Here is a 20,389-nt window from a genome sequence, read left to right as displayed (position 1 = left end):
CAAGCTGAGCTGCACAAGCGAAGGCGTCTTCTCAGGGGCTGTGGAAGAAACTTCTCCAGGAACTTGGAGCCCTCTCAAACCTCACCACTTGCTGTTCCAAGCACAACACCCACTTTTCAACCACGCTTTCTTTAACCAAAACACAAAGCCAATCTCCCCAGAAGAAAACATTTCATTTTGAGTATTAGTAGAGAAGGCAGGAGAGTACAAACTGTCTGTGACACAAGATAATTATATTGCCTTATGCACTACATACCACTTTGCCTGCTTTTTTCCATCTGCTAAGTCTCCGACCACTGCTGGCACTTCAGGAACCCAGGCCTCCTGGTTATTTCAGGTCGCTAGCAGGTATTGGTGCATCCTCCTCAACCCGGCTCAGTTGATTTAAACCTATGGTTAGAAGTTAAGTTCAGCTTGTCACTCAGTATTGAAGTGTTGTGCCCAAGTGCAAGAGCCTGTATTGCTGACCAACGCCTGGGGGAAGAGGTGTCTGACCAGCAGCCTGAATTCTTGCTCTAGTGCTATTTTTCTGTGACCATAATTGATTCCTTTTACATTGCTTTGATTATTTTTTTCTACTGTTTTGTTGTTGTTGTTGTCTTTATCAGGCATTTTTACAAATAGTTAGTTACTTTTATTCATTTGCTAACAACCACATAGTTAGAAGCCCCATGTGGTCAGCTTATGCTTTATATGTTTTTAAATCTTGTATTTGGATGTTTCCTGGTCTGCATGTCCTTCTCATTTTCACTGTCTTCTGTAGCCCTTCATGAGTGGGGTTTGGGTTTTTTAAAGTATGGATAGACTACAAACGTGCCTGTAGTTACTGACCTAGTTGCTTTGTCAGTCGTATTCCCAAACTCCCCATTAACTCAACTGTGTGACTTCAGCTATTAGACCTCAGAGGCTTAAAGCTTATGTAGCGTTGCCTTGGCTTACAGCTGGTGCAGTATGTCTGGTGCAAAAACCTCCCTATTCTCCATTTAGAACAGAGTTTGGTATGGATGAAACCCTGAATTTCTCATCTTCTTTTGCATTGTGGCATCTTCCTACACTGCTCTGCTCTGGCTTTTCCCACCTAAATGAGATCTGAAGCCCAGCAAGCACCTTTGTTCAAGTCGCGATGCTCTTGCTCCCATTTGTGCTGACTGGTGTAAAGGAGATGCACTGCCCTTGTGGGTCTAATTATGGCTTGTCCCAACTCTTTTTGGAGAAGCAGCAGCCAGCAACTGTGCTCCTCCCTCTTGTTTGTTTTTAAAGTAGCACTGCTTTGCTCTTGAATCTATTTAATTGGTTTCCTGCTGGAAAGAAACTCAAGGGCTGCCTTTGCCAATTAACTAGGGCAAAATACTGTATTAGGACACAATGTAGGTTAACCAAGGATTTCAGAAAAGAAATGTGGGATTCCTTTGATGGTTAAACACTTGTTCTTTGGTGGGGGGGTATTTCCATTAAATATGGAATAGGAATTCAAAGACATTCCAGGGTTCAGTTCCTTCCCTCTGAAAGTTTTCTTCCTGTCTAGTTCTAATATTGACAAACTATTTCATCCTAAAAGCATGTACAGCTCTTAACTCCTAGCCAAGCACTTACTGTCCTTTGACAAAACAAAAAAAAAAATCTAGAGAATTACTTCAGGCCTGTGACACAGCTTACTCATGTAATAGACTATCTTTAGGAACATTAATAGCCATATTTTAAATGAAATTTCTATTATTGGCCTCCTAGATTGCTAGGTGCAATAAAGTCAACCAAGAGAGAGCAATCAGATTTAGTTTGTTCCTAGGAATATCTAAAAACAAACCACAAAAGCTAATTTTGAGCAGTGGGTTGCAATCCATGTTGTTTAGTTTAGAACCTCTGGAGCAATTCCTTTCCAAATGTCTCTATTTTAAACTGGTGTGTCAGACCACTGTGGCTGCTCTTTCACAGTCTTCTTAACATAAAACATCATAGTGACCATTAAAGTAAATAGGAAAAAGTAACAATTACAGAACTTACCAAAAAAGATTCATTTCCTAGTATTCATTTCCTAGTGAATTCCCTTTAAATAGGGGGGTATGTCTCAAGAGCTGGGTGGGTGGTGTGTGTGTGTACCATGTTACTTGGCTGGGACCATAATGAATGACCTCATCTGTGATCTTCCCAGAAGCTGAAAAGAGGGCAGGCTTCTGTGGTTTATGTCTTGTTTGGTTTGGGAAAGCATGAGTTGAACTTGGAAAGATTCCTACTATCTAAAATGTTCAACACGTGGCCTCTGGAAAGTGTAGAATATCTTCAACTACCATTTTTTAAGTCAGCCTTTTTAATAATAACTTTTTCCAGTAAAATTTTGTTTTACTAAGGCTTTTCTGCTTTATTTTTTAATACTGAAATAATGTTAAATGGCTGACATGGTTGCTTCTACTTTTTTAGGCTGCATCCAAAGGGAGGAAGCTACAGGAGTCAGAACTGCTCAGACAAATACTGTTGCAAAGATATTTCCTGACACCCAAGTGGGTCTAGAGAAAATGATGGTCCACTAAATTCAGCTACTCATCCATTTTTTGAGGTGCAGAATTTAGTACCAAGAGTGTTAATATTAGTTGACTTGTTTTATAACTTTGTTTGCATTGATGTTAACTTCTGAAACATGTGGTCCACTGCAGCATGTGCTATGCAAACATAAAAGAAAAAATAAAATCTCTTTCCCACAGAGGACTTCACAGTCTGAGGGTGATACTGACCCTATTCTGGGTATGTTACAGTATGGAGTAAGACCTGACCTACTGTTTAAGGTTGTTTGTTTGATTCCTGTTAATAAACTGGCTGTGACAGTGCAGAGCAACCATCTGAGTATATGTCAAGCTTCTGAAAAGGTTTTTTCAGACATGACTGATGTCCAAGGTGAAAGGCTTGACGTAGACGTTTTGCATAGGGAGAAGCATGTCTTCAAAGAGGTATTGGCTGTTTCCCAGGTATTGTTTTTGTGGGATGAACTTTAGTCACCTCTTAGATAATGGACTGATCACTTGGACTTGTGGAAGGAGCTCATTTGATGAAGTGGCTTAGGGAATATATTGTGTATATCAATTCTTTAAATATAAGTGTTGCTGCTTTATTTTGTTTCCTTCTTTAGGAAGTAAAATGACTTAATTCTGGTGATGTTAACTTCCTTTAAAAACCATCAAGACTCACTGAAGAAAGTTCTTCGTTTGACTGTTTTGTTTTTAGAGCTCTTCTTTATAAAACCCCAGAATGATGAGCACAAACTTAAGCTGCCCTAGAAATGTTTTCCTCCTTGCCAGAATAAGTCTCTGCAAATTTTCTCACTTTATGCTGCATGCCAGATCTCTCTGCTGGGAACCGGTGAAGAATAAGTACGTGTTTTCTATCCCTGTCCCCAGCGTGCTCTCTGCTCGTAAGCAGGTCAGCACTGCGACCCATAAGAAGCATGCAGCAAGGGCTGTGTTTCAGTATCCTTCCTGCCCACGCTCACGAGCAGGTAGAAGTTGCAGATTGAGCAGAGTGCGGGTGGCTTGCACAGAGCCAGAAACCAAAACCGTTCCTATGAATGTGCAGTGTGGGATATACCCAACATGCAAGAATTGAGTACCTGTTGCAATGTGTGAATTTGGGGAAGGGGTTAATATGGTCTAGGAGTGCTAAGAAGCAATGCAAAGTGTTGGCAGGCAATTCCTATCTTGAGTGGGCTGTCATTTTCACTACATATCAAACCTATAGCAAAGGCAAGTGCTCTGATCACACTGGGTGTTTTTGCACTGCTTCCTTGTTACCCGAGGTGTTCCCTCTTTAGCAGGATGAATTATATGGGTATGTAGAAGGTGTAAAGGACTGACAAGTAGCTTCACTTTTCTCTTTCTAACAATGCAGTGACATGTAAGGTAACATGCTATTTAAATTTTTATTTATTTTATTTATGTTTTTATTGCAATTCAGATCAACTATGCTGATGTGTTAGAAAAGCTTTATTTAAATTATTTTTTTGATGGCTCCTTCTATACTGAGTTGATATTTTCCTTTAATAATGTTCAACATCTGTTCTGTTTGGGTAACTCAAAAGTCAAGTATCTTCTATAATATTAAAGGTTAAAAACCCAAAATGTCCTAATCAGCTCCATACTGTCCTTACTAAATGAATTAATTGACAGGGAAAGCCATTTACAAATGTAGAACTGCCAGTAGTTTGTTCTTAAGGTTTTATAAATGAGGAAAGAAAAACTATAGTTCAAGCTCAAAAAGCATCTTAATTTACTACAATTAATCAATGAGTAAGAGGAGAAAACTAAATGGAAACTAGAAGTAATAAACCAAGGCCTAGCACCTATTGATTTTTAAGAGCTGTGCTCAAGTGTACAAAGCGGTATGGAGAAAATCCCGGTAGCATTTCTCTGCATGTGTTCCTGAAATCAAAGGTCTGTACTTATCGGTACATCGGTACTTGTTATCTAGACAGCTGTAGCGCGGGGAGCCCTGAAGGGAGTGTTTCCACTGCGGTGAACCTGCGCTCTTTTTCCTTTCCCCCCCCTCATGCTTTCTGCTGTCTCTCCATGCCTGAGCGCTTCCACCTTCGGTATCGGTCTTTCTGCCTTTGCTGTTGCGGAGGCGTTACGCGTGGCCTCTGCCTCATGCAGATGGGGCGCGACAGTGCTGCTGCTTTCTGCAGTAAACAGGTACACGAGTTGTACTGCAAGCACTGTTAAATGTGGGGAGGGAAAAAAAAACCACCAACAAAAGCAGGAAGCGTTAGAGCTGGGGCTGGTGTTGAGGCTAATATATTATACCTCTGAAAATACTGCAGATGCTGATTCTCACTCTGCAGAGGGAGAAGGAAAACGCGCTCAGGCAGCTAATGCACTGCTCATCCTCCCACCAGCCTATGTGATGTGGTGGGTACCAGCTGATGTGTCTGAGGCATGACTAAACTGTGTGAGCTGCTCAGTTATGCGGTAAGTTTGAGGCAGAAGAGGTTGTCAGTAGTGTCTTATAATTCAGGTGGTGTTCTAATCGCTAGATCATTCTTTTTTTGGTGTGTGTAATCTTAGTGGTTCACACTGACGTAAGAACGTTCTCTTGATTATGCTTGTTGGAGGTCTTCCAAGGCCTGTGCTAAATGACTTGACTGGACCATCAATAAGAAGGTAGGAAGAAACCAGACCAAATTAAACATCTGCCTCTAATCAAAGTGTTATTACTTAATAAGAATCTGTCTGTGAGTTCCCTAGCCCATGTGAGTGACGGGTCTGTGCCCAGGCATGTGCTGGCTGAATGTCACATATGGACATGACTTGGAGAAAGGTAGTTGGAACATGTAATTCTGTAATGTGTGAAAGGAAACTTGGGAACAAACAACACTTCATTCACCAAGCTAGCATGGCTGAGATATTAACATAGGCCATAATATAATTAAATTTTGTAACACTGTGCTTAAAACAGGCAAACTGCTCCTCTCCCAGAGAGAAGAGGAAAACTTGTCCCAAGCCAGTTTCCTACTAGAACACCCTGACCTCTCCTGCTTGGCTGACCTGGGCTACCTTGCCTTGGGTACCGTGCAGTGGAGGTGAGACTGAAGAACTGGATTGTGATGCAGATTGGATGGGAAGAGAGCAGGCTGCTTCAAACAGGAGGAAATTAGAGCAAGAGCATTATGGAAATGAGATAAAAAGACAAAATACAACTTTTAGGAGGATGCAGGGAAATGATCCATTAGATTTGAACAGCATGCAGAGAGAGATTTGAATCCAGAGTAATCAAGTTTGTCAGGCCAGAAGTTTGTTGTAAAATGTCCTAGCTGATAGATGTAGTTTTTATCATGTGAAGCATCAGATGATATGAAGGGTTGACTATCTGGTGAGAGATGCAGGAATTCTCAAATCTTTTCCTCTGTTACCCATTCTTAAATTTGTTACTACTATTGAGAGAAACAGTGAGTAGCTAGTACTGTTGATCAGGCTAGATCCTGTTTGCAGGATGTACTGAGCAGGCTGTATCACAGTTTTCTCTCAAACACTGCGAGGGTGGGGGATCTTACTGATCTATAATTTAGTCCATTGCACAGCCCAAGCCATTGGATTTATTATCAGGAGGTGGAATTCTTCCAGAAAGATGTGGTGGCTTTTTTCTGTTTGGGTGTGGTTTTTTTCCTTTGGCTGAGGTGCCTGATGCTAGACACATGGTCTCCCTCTGAAGGCCTTCAACATCACTTTCCTTCATCTTACCAAGTAAGTAATGTAAGCAGTTATCTTAGAAAATCTGCTTCTTTAGGCACCAACAATAGGGTGACTATCTTAAGCAGCCTGAATCCCATCCTAGGTTTCTCCTTATGCTTAGTCTGGTGTGTCACGCTGACATAGCGAGTGAGTTTGTATACCATGACATCTAATTCAAATACACTGTATTTTCCTGTCCTCTGAAGACTAGAGGGGCAGTTCTGGGTCATAGCTGATGCAAGGTGTGATATGGTATGATGGAAGCTGTTACTCCTGCAGTGAAGCTGTCCAGCTTCTAGCTAGAGTTGCTGGTTTTAGGCATGGTTTTGGAAAAAGTAAAAGTAATTTTCCAGATGGCTCTAATTACTGCACAAAACATTTCTATGAAGTTTTACTCTTTCTATGAAGAGTCTTTCTCTTTTCTTGTACTTCAGCAATATTTTATTCCTAGTCCTATTGACTAGATGTGCTCTGCTGGTTCTTCTCCCTCTTAATATTGTTAGTGGAAGATAGCTCTTTAGAACAAATGAGAACTTCATGCTAATCTCTGAGGGGCAGATCTGGGGCATGAGACTGGGAACTTGCTGTCCACACTGGGAGCTGTGAAAAATGCTGTTTCTTACACATATCTGCCTGGAATTTTGTGGTGGCTATTGAGTCATAGGAACAGAGAGCTGTGGGTAACTTAACCAGCCTCCACCCCACTCTGAATGCTGTTTTCAGCTACCAACATATCTGCTTTGCAGTTCAAGTGTAGCATGTGAAGGGATGGTACTGGTGTATGTGTTGTCTTGCAGCTAGGATGTGAGCTGTTGTTAAAACCTGAGCTCCACTGTTAGTATACAAGTGTAAGACAGCAAGAGGGCTTGCAGTAGGATTTTTCAATCCCATGTACTTTGTTCCTTCATCTGAGACTCGTCAAGTGCTATGGAAGTACAGCACTGGGCAGTGCACCAAGCATGCGTTCTGCCATAGTTGCAAGGAAAAAGACAGTTTTGACTGGTGGAAATGAGAGAATTGCTCAGCTGGTCTCTCCAAGTGTCTCAGTCAGAACTAGGGTCCACTCCCCTTGTTCATATTTGCATTTTCTCAGTAATTTCGCACAGCTTTAAATGTGGTTTCTAGCTTTAAGCTTCCAAGGCTTTTTTCTTCCTTTCCCCCCCAACAAAGAAAAAACTCACAGACCTCAAGCTTGGTGTTACTTGGGTTTTGTGTAAACGTAGCTCTTACTTTTCTGAGAGAGTCAACTGTGGAGAAGGAAAAACCTTGTGATATGTTAAAGTTTCAAGCTGCTCCTGACTGATTTATTGCTAGTGTGGAGACCGCTCAGAGTGCACTAATTCATCTGTTCCTTGTAAGCAGAGAGGAGGGAAAGAATAGGAGGAAGCAAGGAAAGGGGTGGAGGGGGAAAGAGTTGGGGAAGAGAAAAATAAAAACATGGCAAAACTTTAGGGATGGGAGGAAAGGCATAGCAAAGCAGTTGTTTTTGACTTGGTGGTTCACAAGTTTCTGGAAAATAATAAAATAAGATGTTACCCTAGAGAGCAGTGGAATTGTCTGTGCCCTTGTTATTACTGTTGCCTTCACAAGCTAGAAAATAATTCAATCACAAGTTACTTCTCACTGCTAGATAGTGTTCAAGGGTTGTTGCAGCTGCGAGTTACATGCTTAGGTTACAACTGGCGTTGGTTAAGACCAGTCTCTTTTAGGTTGGCTTCATCTTTCCTCACTTTAAGACCTTTTACAGATGTTGTCTGTTCGATTCACCCTGGGCTCCTTTCATTGTGGGAGAGTTAGGACCAGCAAGAGGGCAAGGCATATGGGTGGAAATTCAAGGTATTTTAAATGCAGTTGGATACTGAGTTACCTGTAGCCAGTAGTAGAGCTCTAGTTGGTATGGCCAGCAGAACTGCCAAAATAGTCAACATAACCTAAAGTAGGCACCTACAGCCCATTACTATAATGGGAGCTCATAGCTGGGAAACATGAAAGTATCTTCTTAGCCATGTTAATTTGGAGGACTTAAGTAGGACTTAATAGTAAGTAGGACTTGACTGCGCTCTGAGCTGCCTGCCTTGGCTGGTGAACACTAGCTGCATAGACCTTGGTGTACCCATGGTTTTGAGCATGAATTCTGTTGACAAAGGTGGTGGCTACAAGGAGCAGAATACTCTGTAAATATGAAAACGTAGTAACCATCAGCTTTCTTCCAGTAGAAGCAAAATCTGAAAACATTCAGCCAGGAAAATGAGTTTGACCGTTTCTGATTTTTCTCTTCTGAAAACCAAAAAAACCAAGTCAACAGGGTGTTGCTCTTTCACTTTGAAAGTCTCCTGGTTGTTGCCAGCATCTGCTGAAATGGTTATTCATATCACAACTCCTTTCAAGAAAGACTACACTGCTTCTGTTGTATTCAACTGTCAGTGGAGAGGGAAGGTTTGGGGTTTTTTCCTGAACTCTTGTTCCTTTGGTCATGATGCCAATAAATTGTTTTAATCTGTACTTGATCTCAGAGTCTCACTACTATTTCAGTCATGTAGTCTTGGTTCTGGTTTGTTGAAATTTGGGGAGAAGAGGAATAATGGAGTGTACAGTGTCACTCTTCATATGGAGAAAATCTTTCTTATTTCCTAGATTCTGTGTGCAGCTGATTTTCCGGTCTCTAAGATACTTACCGAGCTTAAACATTTCAACTTTTAATGATTTAACCCATGGTCTTCCACGCTTTTGCATGGGCTTAGTGGTTGCCACAATAATTCATAGATGGTACCTTGGTCTTGGCCCTAGTATTCAAAGGCAGTGGTTCATTGCATTAAAGCTTACGGGAGTTTTTAATGAGGATCTAATGGGTTCATGACTCTTAAAGCAAGCGAATGAGATGGGCAGGCTCATTCTCGCCACACCAAAATGTGTTGCATTCATGCCAGTTTCAGATCCAGGTGATACACCTGTGCTACAGTGTCGAGGCTTTTCTAGGCCCTCAGAGGTACTTATGCATGGACAGGAGATGAGCTTGTGGCATATCTATTTGTAGTATTCTTTAGAAGTTGGAGCTTTAAAAATCTGTTCTCTGTGTTTGTTTCCATATCTTTTCCTCTCTACCCACCCATGCATTTGATAGGGAACATGATTATATACATCCATAGATCTAGAAGCTGTCCATTATTTTCCTAATATTTAAAATCTTTCATGGTCTGTGATGTAATCAAACCAAGCTGTGTAAATTTGAGGGTTTTTGCCTTATATGGTACTCTAATTTCTCAGGAAAAGAAACAAGAGAAATTGTTAGCCAGGTGTTTAGCAAAGAAAACTTTTTTTAACTTCCCCTAACTCAGTGACTTGTCCCAGAAGCTGTCCAGTAGATTCCGCACCCCCCTCCCCCCCCCCGACTCTTGATGCTATTGTTCAGGTACCTTTTATTAGTGAGAAACCAGCTGTTCTTTCTATCTTCCCCCCCCTTGGGTATTGGAATGTTTGAATGTAATCTTTACACGGTTATATATTTTTATATTATATACACACGTGCATATGTATTATATATATATATTTAAAATGTTTTATATCAGTTGGGAAGATAAAGCAAAGAAACGTAGTGGCTATTCATGGGGTGGACTGAAGTTCCTGGAATAATTTGGTTTCAACTCAAAGAGCCTGTTTCCCACATGCTGTATTGGTCAGGAGATTGAAGTTGCTGACAGTGCTCTAAGCTTTAACATAGTCTTTTATCTCTTCTGGGCTGGGGCCCTGGAACAGCTTGAAGATAAGAACAGGGATGGTGAGCTTGGAGTTGATGGTTAGCTGTTGTAAGGACTTAAAGGCCAGGTCTGAAGAGTTCATGATAGACTATGTGTTGACATGACTTTCTGCAGTATTCTGTACAAGCTGAAGTTTCGTATGTGTTGAAGAGAGTTATGCCTGAAAGCAGCAGCCTGTTATACTGCTGGAAGACAGAACATGGCTTTACTGGTTGCAGTTGTCTGGAATCCAAAGGACCAGTGATATCTGGTGGACTTGTGCAGTTGATTGTGGATCAGATTTATGAGTAAGCCTTAAGAGTTAGGTAGGCATTTGGCAGGATTTAAGAACCTAAGGAAGGCAGGCACCAAACCTCTGTAAGCTAGTCATCTCTAAACATATGCGTAAATCCAGTGTTCTGTGCGTTAGTTTGCCTGATGTATAAAGGAGAGAATTATTCTCCTTTACTTCCCGAGCAGTTCTGTGAGGATGAAGACTTGGAGACAGACAGTTAATGCAGTGATAGACACCAGTAACTAACTGGGATTGGTAAGTGAGTCTGCCTGCTAACTTTTATAACCATAAAACTACCTAGTGGGTGAATTTATTCATTGATTTGTTTTATTGAGGGACTTTTAAATGGTTTTATCAATCTATGGTACAGTTACATAATAAAAACTGGCAACACCAACAAAAAATGCTTGCTGATTGGTCAATTCAGTCATACGGGCTTCTTTATATTGCTAGGGAAATATGAACCTGCTGAGGATCCCTGGAAAAGCCTAGGAACAGGCAAAATAGCATCAAGCTCAAACTCTGACAAAGGGGTAACAAATAATCCAAGTTGCAGGACTGCCACTGAACACTCTCGATCACGTAAGCTAGTCCCTGCTGGCTTGGGGATCTTGGAGATAGCTCACTGCATGCGATTCGATAGCTACAGCTGTGGCTACATAGGAAAGCTCAGAATTGTTTAGGCCACAGAGTCAAAATATTCACTTAACAGATGGCAGTGCCAGTTCCAGAGTGTAGTGTATTAGCGTTTCTGCAGATGACTCCACTTCAGAAATGTGCATCTTTTTCTCCACATAAGTAAAATATCTGGAGAAATTTTCATAGATTTATATTTTTATATATTTATAAATATTAAATGTATAAATCTAATATATGTGTATTTATTTATAAAATACATATTAAAAAACTGTACTATGACAGATGTGACTGACTTCATTTAGAAAGTGTAGCATGGATTATATAAATATATATATTTTATATATATATATATAATATATCTCTCTCTCTCTCTAAAAAAAAAAAAACAAACCCTGTACTATAGCAGACGTGTTTGTCAAAATAACTCTAGTTAAAATAATCCAGGCTACTAGATGAAATCAGAGGGACAACAGGAATGAGAACCAATTTTAAATCCCATTTAAATGCCTTCCTTTGGCTTCTAAAAGAGCTGTTTCCTATCATGTTAGTAAATTCAGATTAAGATAACTCCTTAAGGCAGATGACTTTAAGTGTACATGATTAACTAGTTGTCTGATAGGAGTGGGGACTGAAGCCCTTTATTTAGAAATTAAACTCATCCCTGATCTAAAGCTGAAATTTAGATTCTGTTGAAAGCTCTATTTTGTGTCTTGCTTAGTGAAAAAGACTCACCAGTCAAAGCATGCTGTGTATGACTCTTTTATTCAGCCATATTTTCTAGCCACTTTTTTCTCACATAGCTGGTCATATATCTCTGAAGTGTGAACTTGATGCAATTGCAGTTTGACTGTACAGTGCCGTGAAATACTTGACTACAGTGCAATAAGAAAAATCATACTGTTTTATAATTTCTTGAATGACTTGCACAGAAGAAAGTTGCATTATTTCCTGCTTTCACAGAGGTTTTTCACAGGCATTTTCACATTATTTCTGTTTCACTGTTTTCTGCAACTTCTTGAAGCCTAGAAAGAAAGACTTGTTCTATTCTTGACTTACCAGAGATCAAGTCAGCCATTTATTCTCACTTGAAAATGTAGTTTGTGTAGGTGGACCAAAAACTAAGGGGTTACTGTTCAGAAATCCAGTTTGTATTCACTTAATTCATTAACTGTTGTGCAGAAATAATGAAAGATTCCTATCCCCTCCATACCCATCTCCCAGAACGCATAACAGTCACATTTTAAATATGTTAACATGTTACAGCAACAAGACTTCAGTCACCTGTGTGTCTTTATGCAGTGGTTCCTTTTTTTGTGTGGGCATGCATATGGTTGCAGAATTAAACAGTCATTATTCAGTTTGTTGATTATTTATGAAAAGATTGCTCTTAACAAATTATTACTAAAGCTATTTCCTATGCTTCCTACTCCCAGCTTGCTTTGGGATGCTGTCCTAGAAAATGATGGGCTGCATTACAATATTTCTTACAAATTCAATATTACCAGATATGGACCACAGTCTGCAAAAATATGTAAATGAGACTGCAGTAGAGTTTGGAGTCTGAACTGACGACCAACTTCTGGTTTTCTGTGTGTCTAAGTCTGATTTGGCACATCCGTTATCAGGGCCTGTGAAGTACTGATGTTTGTACTGAGTTTGGTAATCAACACTAAATCTCTAATGAACTAAATATTTATTGGGCTAAGATCTGTTCAGTAGGTGGATTGGACTGTAGTTCTGTACCTTTACTAGCTCTCTTTCTTGGGGCCTCCTAGCAGATAGCCAGGCCACGAGGCGAATTTTCATACTGGCTGGTGCTATAACTGGTGGTCTTCAGCATGAGGGCACACCAGTACATATTTTTCAATGTTTTGTTCCTCTAGAGGTCCTTTCAGTTGCCTTCTCTTTCGTCTTGCTGTTACTTTACATTCTCCATTCTCCCTGAAGCACTGCACAGCACTAGAAAGCATGAGAATACAACCTGAAGCTGTAAAAGACCACAGCTATGGAACAGTAGAGTCTTAATCTGGTGTTGACAGAAGGTAGGTTTTTTCCTGCTGTTCTCTTTCGAGTTTGTTTTTGGTTTGTGGTTGGTTTTTGTTTTTTTTTTTTTTTTTTTTTAAATAAGGTTTCTTAAGCATCATGATGTAAACACAGAAGGTTATTATTTACTTGCAACAGTTTGCCAGATGATCATGAAGGAAGATCTAGTCTGTGCTTTGGAAAGCTTCGTTTCCCATGTTCCTTTACAGGGATACCCAGCAGAGATGTTCCACTGGGATGTGGTAGCTTTCTGTACATGTTTTCCAAGGTGAGGTGGCAGATTTCTTGATCCTTGCTTTAATGCCACCAGTGACAACAGATATTTATTCCCATGCAAGTGAATGTAAGATTTAATCATTAAAACTAAAGACTATTTTAGCATAGATTAGTGTGTAATTGAGGTTGTAATGATTGTGTGTGCATATAATGCTGCAGTAGGCTAAAGTGAAAGGTGTAAGGTGATACAATGCTATCTTGTGCTATTTGTACTCCTTGAAAAAGTGACATATTAAAATAAATATAAGACTAATTTGGTGACTTAGAAGTTGTTTTCTTTGGCAGTGTAGGATAGAAGCCTTTAGGAATTAACCAGGCATTTTTTTAATGCGCCACTATGAATGGAGGCAATCGGCCTCTGCTGCACATATTACTGTCTCAGCACAAGGTGTTTGGCAAGGGTGAGCAGAAATAGCTCTGCTGCCAGCTGCATTCAGGTTTTGTTTTCTGTTATCACCATGGCTGAGCTCGTCATGGATTACATGCCAATTGTATTGGGCAGCCAATTTCTGTTGGCCTGCTAGATGCCACCTTGAAAGAAGTTTCACTTTAATTCACTTTAGCTTTGCAGGAGAAGACAAAGAGGAGAAATATTTCCTAGTGAGAAGTTACTGCAGTACAGTTGTGCTGCAGAAAAGGAACTAACACAGTGATACCAGTAAGCCTCTGTTGAAAGTCCTGGGGATCAGGGAACAAGTGTAAGCCTTGGAGCTGAAAGGTTAATATTGTCCCCTTTATCATCACTCATTGACCCACATTGAATATATATAAACTTCTTTTTTGTCTGGATTGAATTGTATCAATATATTTGAGCTTTTAGTCTGAATTGTGTCAGATTTTACTTCTTCGCCATTAAACTTGCTAGGATTTTGGACTGCCTGATGTATGCAAGTGCATCCTTAACTTAAATTTATCCCTCTTTATTGTTCATCTGCTAGTTTCATCTACTTGCTGCCATAAGCAACAGATGTGCAATAAACTGGGTAGGACAAGCAAAGGACACTCAAACTAATAGCAAACAGTTAGTTCAGGTGTGTTTGATCACTGGTTCTCAAATACTTCATGAGTCTATGTGCAAATGTCAGATAAACCAAGTTTGGAAGAAGAAAATTGTTTTTGCTGATATTTTGTGTTAAATGATAAAGTAGTGGCAATTGACAGTAAAGAAGCGGTCTAATAGCCTTAACTCTTGGGTTTTCATATCACCATATCAGACTTTCATGTTAGTCTCAGAAAAGGCTGCACAGCATACGTCTTATTTTGTGACGTGGAGCCGTTATTCATGTGTTGTTCTGCAGGACTATTTCTTCTGTTTCCTTTGAAACAGTGTGGAGTTTGTGTGGGGCTTTCAGAGGAAGTGATCCAGAGCATCCCTGGAAATGGGGTTGTTTAATCTTTCTTCTCTCCCCCTCTCCTCCCTGATGGCTGCACTAGAAATAAGTATTATTAGGCTCTGCTCTTTTGGTGTCCTTTATGTACCTTTTAAAGGGCATCTTCTAGTGAGTTAGACTGAACGGAGGGCTAATGTAAAATCTTCACTTTGTTTCAGAGAATTTAGCGACCTTGGTGGAGTCATGTCCACAATGAATTGAACATCAAAGACTCGGACTTCACAAACACTTCTTTGAAGTCTCCATGTGATTTATTTGGTGGCAAAAAGCATATTTTGCTTGAACATCTGCCTAAACCTAGTCTAATAAGGATAAGTAACTTGTTGCAGTTCTGGAAGTCTAGGGAAGTTCACAGATAATATGACTTAGATATAAGCAGGTGCTGCAGGTTTCCAATGAAAAAAAAAAAGCGCTGTAATCGTAGCTGGAGTAGCATAACTGCCTGTGTGGGGAAGGTAAGGAACCAGCTAATTTTGGGAAGGAGGAAGGTGAGATAATGTGGACCTCCCAGCAGCCTCGGGATGTGAATTTCCCACACTTGGAAGGTCAATATCACAGTGACAAAACAATACTAGTAAATATGGTGTTAAGATTGGATATACTACGTAAATTACCCTAGATGTTGTGTGTGGAGTGTGGGGGTTTTTGTTTTGTTTTTTTCCCCCATGTGTATAACTCATAAATTAGCTTTCTTCTTTGTGGGAATACATTTGTTATGTGTGAGATTATTTTCTTTCTGGTTAGTAATTTGACAACTCTCCATCCAGACCCTGAAGCCTAGGATAAAGATGCTCTGCATGGTCCTATCATATTGCTGTCTTGAGGGTGATATATAGGTATTATAGCCTCTTTTTATAGCTCACTTTGTGTTCTTATTTGCCCCAGTTGGTTGTTGCTACAACAAAGTTGTGCTCTTGGCATATAGCAAGGGTTGGGAGAAAAATGCAGGCTAAAACTTTGAGAGTACTCAGAATATTCATTGTTATTTCTAAAATTAGCTTAGCAAACTGACTGGTCTGTGATGCTCTTAGGAACAAAAATATCTGGCTCTCTGAGTTGCAATATCATCAGGTTGGAAAAGGGGCATAATAGATGCTTGGTTCATGAAAGACCTTGTGATTCTCACCTGGGTAGCTGGAGTTGTGGAGGTTAAGAAAGGTATTTTAAGTGATAAGGAATGTACAGAAACATTTTGCGGCGTATTCATGCAAAAAGTATCTCCAGTCTCCTTGTTACATCCATTTTTAGTTTCATCATTTGTAGAGCTGTAGCTTTTAACTCTTGGTCGGTCTTTTCTCCCAGGTAACAAGTGATAGGACAAGAGGAAATGGCCTCAAGTTGCACCAGGGGAGGTTTAGACGGGATATTAGGAAATTTTACTTCACTGAAAGGGCTATCAAGCATTGGAACAGGCTGCCCAGGGAAGTGGTTGAGTCGCCATCCTTGGAAGTATTTAAAAGACATTTGGATGAGGTGCTTAGGGACATGGTGTAGTGGTGGACTTGGCAGTGTTAGGTTAACAGTTGGACTTGATGATCTTAAAGGTCTCTTCCAACCTATACGATTCTGTGAATGTATTTTAAGTGATGGGTAATTGATGTTGTGAAAGAAAGCTTGTAACTAGTGGTGAAAATGGCAGGAACTGGGAATGACACTTTTGCATGTATAATGTCAGACAAAAGTCTGTGACCTAAGGTTATTTCCTGATTGCTCTCATATTTTGTCAGTGTATTACATGTTTTTTTTTTTTCCTTCTGCTTTCTATATGCAAGTTCTGTCAGGCAGGGGATGTATAGCCTACTGCAAGTGCTGACACTGTCAAATTAGCCATTGCTTTTTATAGGTTTTTTTTCCCAAATAACTAACAGGCAGCAGCTGACAATGAGATTTGCAGTGGCAGAAATGTACCCAGTATCAATATAAGAAAATGATGGAGTATCTTTACTTTTGTGCTGTTTTTCAGACTGCTCTGCAATGACTACAGCAAGATATAGGCCTACCTGGGACTTGGTACTTGACCCGTTAGTGTCCTGCAAGCTCTGCCTTGGTGAATATCCTGTGGAGCAGATGACAACAATAGCACAATGCCAATGCATCTTCTGTACCCTGGTGAGTTTGCTTTTTTATTAGGCGTAAAAAACAATGCACAGCTTCAGCTGCATAAATAACGTGTGTTTCTGCTGAGTGGGTTTCACCCAGAAGTATTGGTGCTGCAATGGAAATAAATACTGTTGCTGCATACTTGACACAGATGCTAGCAACTAAACTTTTCTGTTGTCCAGTTTTAAAAAAAAAAAAAAAATATTTTTTTTTTACTCAGCACTTCTATATACTGCTGTATACAGTTACCTCCGTAGCAAGGTTATTCACATTTTTCCTTTTATCTATCAGTGGCTTGGATTTGATTTTTGGGTTTTTTTTGGTTGGTTGGTGGGGTTTTTTTTTTAACTTTAGCCCCAAGTCTTTCTGGAACAGAGCCATGCACACACTTGTAACTAGAAAGTATTTAATATATTACAGATTTTAATTTCAGTCTATCGTAATTACAATCACATAACAGGTTTTCATTACCATATAGCACAAATGTGTGCCTAAAATAACAAAAATCTTGTCAGTTAAGTATAAAACACTATTTGGTGAACAGAAGTGTAGTATGTAGCAAAGATCATCATCACAGTAAACTGGTATTGCTGATTTACAAACAGAGAAACAAAAGTAGTAGTAGTTTTCCATCCCTAATGATTTGGAATGAAAAATGTTAGATCCTTTAATTTTGCAATGGGTGCAGGTAAACATTGTTATAAGACCTTGTAACAATGGTTCAGCAGTAGAAAAATTACAGTAACATCAGTAAGAATATAATTTCTGGGATACATGCTCAAAGACTTTAACACTGTGTCATAAACTCTTGAGAAATAATAGGTTCAGACACGGGATCAGGTGAGACTTTTAATTTGAAAGTCCTTTTCAACAAAGTTAGTTTTCTGGGTTTTTGTTTTGTTTTTTAAATGTTGAAGAGCAAGGATTTTTTTTAAGTAGTCTTTCTATCTTTTATTTTTCTTCATGGAAATATTACCACTTTTTAAACAATAGATTTTTTTCTTATCGTTATTGGGGGTTGCCAACAGAACAGACAGCTCCTTTTTTGTTGCTTACTGAAAACAGCAAAAAAGAAACAATGCAAACAGCTCAGTTTCTAATACATGTAATATTCGAAAAACTCCAAGCTATTGCAGCCAACTTTGATGTTGATGTTCCATGGGAAAAGAGAAAGTTAGTACACAGGCAGGTAAACAGGTACAGTCGGTTGCAAACACTGTGCCTGTCCAATTAAAAAATAAGTATTGCTTCGTTACGTACTTTGAAAGGAGTGTTCGCTCAAGCATGCAAAAGTACATAAAATAGTAGGCTTTGTGAAAACTGTTCTCTACTGCACAATGGATAGTTATAGTATTTACAGCTGAGTTTTCTGTGTCTCTCCCTGTTGCCTGGATGTGGAGAATATTTTCATTTCCTTTTTCAGTAACTTTTAAGTGGCAGCAAAAAGGCTGGGTTACCAGATACATCGTTTCCTCTCCACCTTGTTCCTTCAGTGATGGCAACAAAAATCAGATCTTCCGTTTCTTCTTGGTAAAACATGGTTACTGGCTCTTACTGCTGTTTTGAAAGATATGACATGTTAAGATATTAAAGATGTAACCTTTGCCGATTAACCTGTTTTTAGGACCTGGCGTAAATAAACTTACTGTGGTGACATTGGATTTTTGTCAAACTCTATTCAGGTGGAATCATCAGTCCATTTATACCACTTGTATTTTACTATCTTGAATAGTTCATTCAGCTTTGTCCTGTTCAAGCAAACCAGCATACCTTGTCTGCCACTTGTATGAGCTTCACTACAGTGACTTTTGAGTGCCCTGAAAAAATTATTTACCCTAAAGTTTTCCCATGAATTAATAGGAAGTAATATTACCCTTGCTTTCATTCATGGTGGTGGGGGAAGAAATAAGAATCAGTCCCAATAATTGTAAGAGGCAATAGCTATAAACCTGTTACAGCCCAGGAATTCAGCATGACTGAAACCCAAGGCCTCCATCTCTACCTTGTAGATGGCCTGCTGGTTAATAAATTGCCTAAGAAAATACTCCCGTAATGAGTCGGGCAAGACTGTTTAGCCCATTGGCAATGGTTAAGGAAGAATGTGACAACTATGCACCGATTCTTCCACTGGTGTTCCTCCAGTGATGATTTCCAGGAACTTGGTGTTTCCGGAAATCATCAGTGCAGTCCTCAATATGATCTGTGTTTTGTAAACAGCCAGATTAAAGTTATTGAAAACCAGTGGGGGAGGGTGGAGGGGTGGGGAATCCTTTTGACTCAAGACTTTGGATGGAGTCTATGTACCGTAGATCCAGCACATTATACTAGGATAAGTGGAAATACAATTGGAGAAATATTTGACTGTCTCTGTCTTGTTCTTGATGGACCAATATATGATTTTGTTCTGGCTTCCTGCTTTTATGTAAATGATCTGATGTGACTGATGGCCTCTGCAGCGATCTGAGCAAAAAAGAAAAAGGGATGTCAGTTACAAGCGTAAGAACTATTTTTGCTGCAGCTCTTGCTCCTAGCTCTAGCCCTTCTGTCTAAATCGCAGCAAGCTAAGACAGCATGAGTATGTATTACAAAGGGACCTTTCAAGTGCAGTGCTACTGGTATGTAGGCAGAATTTAGATCAACGTGCAGATTTCTCAATCCTATAATATTTCTGTCTGCAAGTCTTCACTCTTTATAACCATAGAAGTGCTGTGGTAAAGATCTCATGAAGGATTGTCTCTTCCTGACACATACAATAACACAACATTGCTATTCAGAAAGATAGAATGGGGACACTGTTTCCTTTTGCTCTCTGGCAGAGCTGTGCATGGATTGAATAGAGCAGACTGCCACTCCTCTGCTGATAAGGCATAGACACTACAATTTCCCATCGTATTATTTTGCCAGTTGTGGCTATTAGTACAATACTCCATTATGGTTTTTATCGTTATGATCGCTAATGCACACACAATGCTCTGAGCTCTCTCAAGTTTTGTATATCTCATCCATTAGGAATGTATCCGTTGTTGGATTGCTCAAGGTACCAGAGGAACAAAAGTCTAGAGAGTAGAAAGGAAAACAAGTTATCTGCTGTTGGCTTTTTGTTTGGTTGGTTTTCCGAGTATTGTCGAGGGGCAAACTAATATCTCTTTCCTTCTGGAATCATGTCACCAAGAGGACAAATCTTAAGTGTGGTTTTCAAATTTTGGACCAAAATGCTTAAATGTCTTGCTTTTTATTAAATCACTTTTTCCTACTTAAATAGCACACAGTAGATAGCTAGTAGCCTTAAATTTCAAGATAGTCACTTAGCAGTTGCTCGCCCCAGGAGAAGTAATAGATTTTGCATGTTTTCTTCAGAAAGCTTTCCTTATGACACTTACCTCCTCATGGAAGGAAAAGGAGAGTACAGCAAACAGAGCATCCCTTTTTTTCTTTTTGTTTAATTTTGTTTTGTATTAGTTGCTGTACCAAAATTTTTCAGTTGTTACTTTGCCTTTGGCTTTTTTGGGGTGAGGGGAGATAGGGAGGGAGCAATTTTAGTCCAATTCCTGCCTGAAATTCTGACTATTTTATAATCTATGATGAAATTCTCAGGTGTCTTAAAGGTCAGGATGTTCTCTTGATGTGTTACCAATTATATATGTACTAAAGTTACAACAGGTTTTGTTCTGGTTGATATTCTTGCATGGAAGTCCATCAGTT

The 20,389-nt window shown here is 39.6% G+C and overlaps 1 protein-coding gene across 5 annotated transcripts in view; it reads left to right on the top strand.

Moving 5' to 3' along the window:
- Positions 1-20,389, top strand: part of RNF144A (ring finger protein 144A) — a 67,832-nt gene that overhangs the window by 23,390 nt on the left and 24,053 nt on the right. For all 5 annotated transcript variants that reach the window (XM_072855096.1, XM_072855092.1, XM_072855091.1 and 2 more), the window contains one exon: positions 16,551-16,696. In XM_072855096.1, the coding sequence (XP_072711197.1) occupies positions 16,562-16,696 (135 nt within the window). In that variant the 5' untranslated portion in view covers positions 16,551-16,561. The remainder of the gene's footprint in view (positions 1-16,550; positions 16,697-20,389) is intronic.

The sequence above is a fragment of the Ciconia boyciana genome, chromosome 3, assembly GCF_034638445.1.
Source record: "Ciconia boyciana chromosome 3, ASM3463844v1, whole genome shotgun sequence".
NCBI lineage: Eukaryota > Metazoa > Chordata > Aves > Ciconiiformes > Ciconiidae > Ciconia > Ciconia boyciana.
This window is presented reverse-complemented; position numbering and strand designations above follow the sequence as displayed.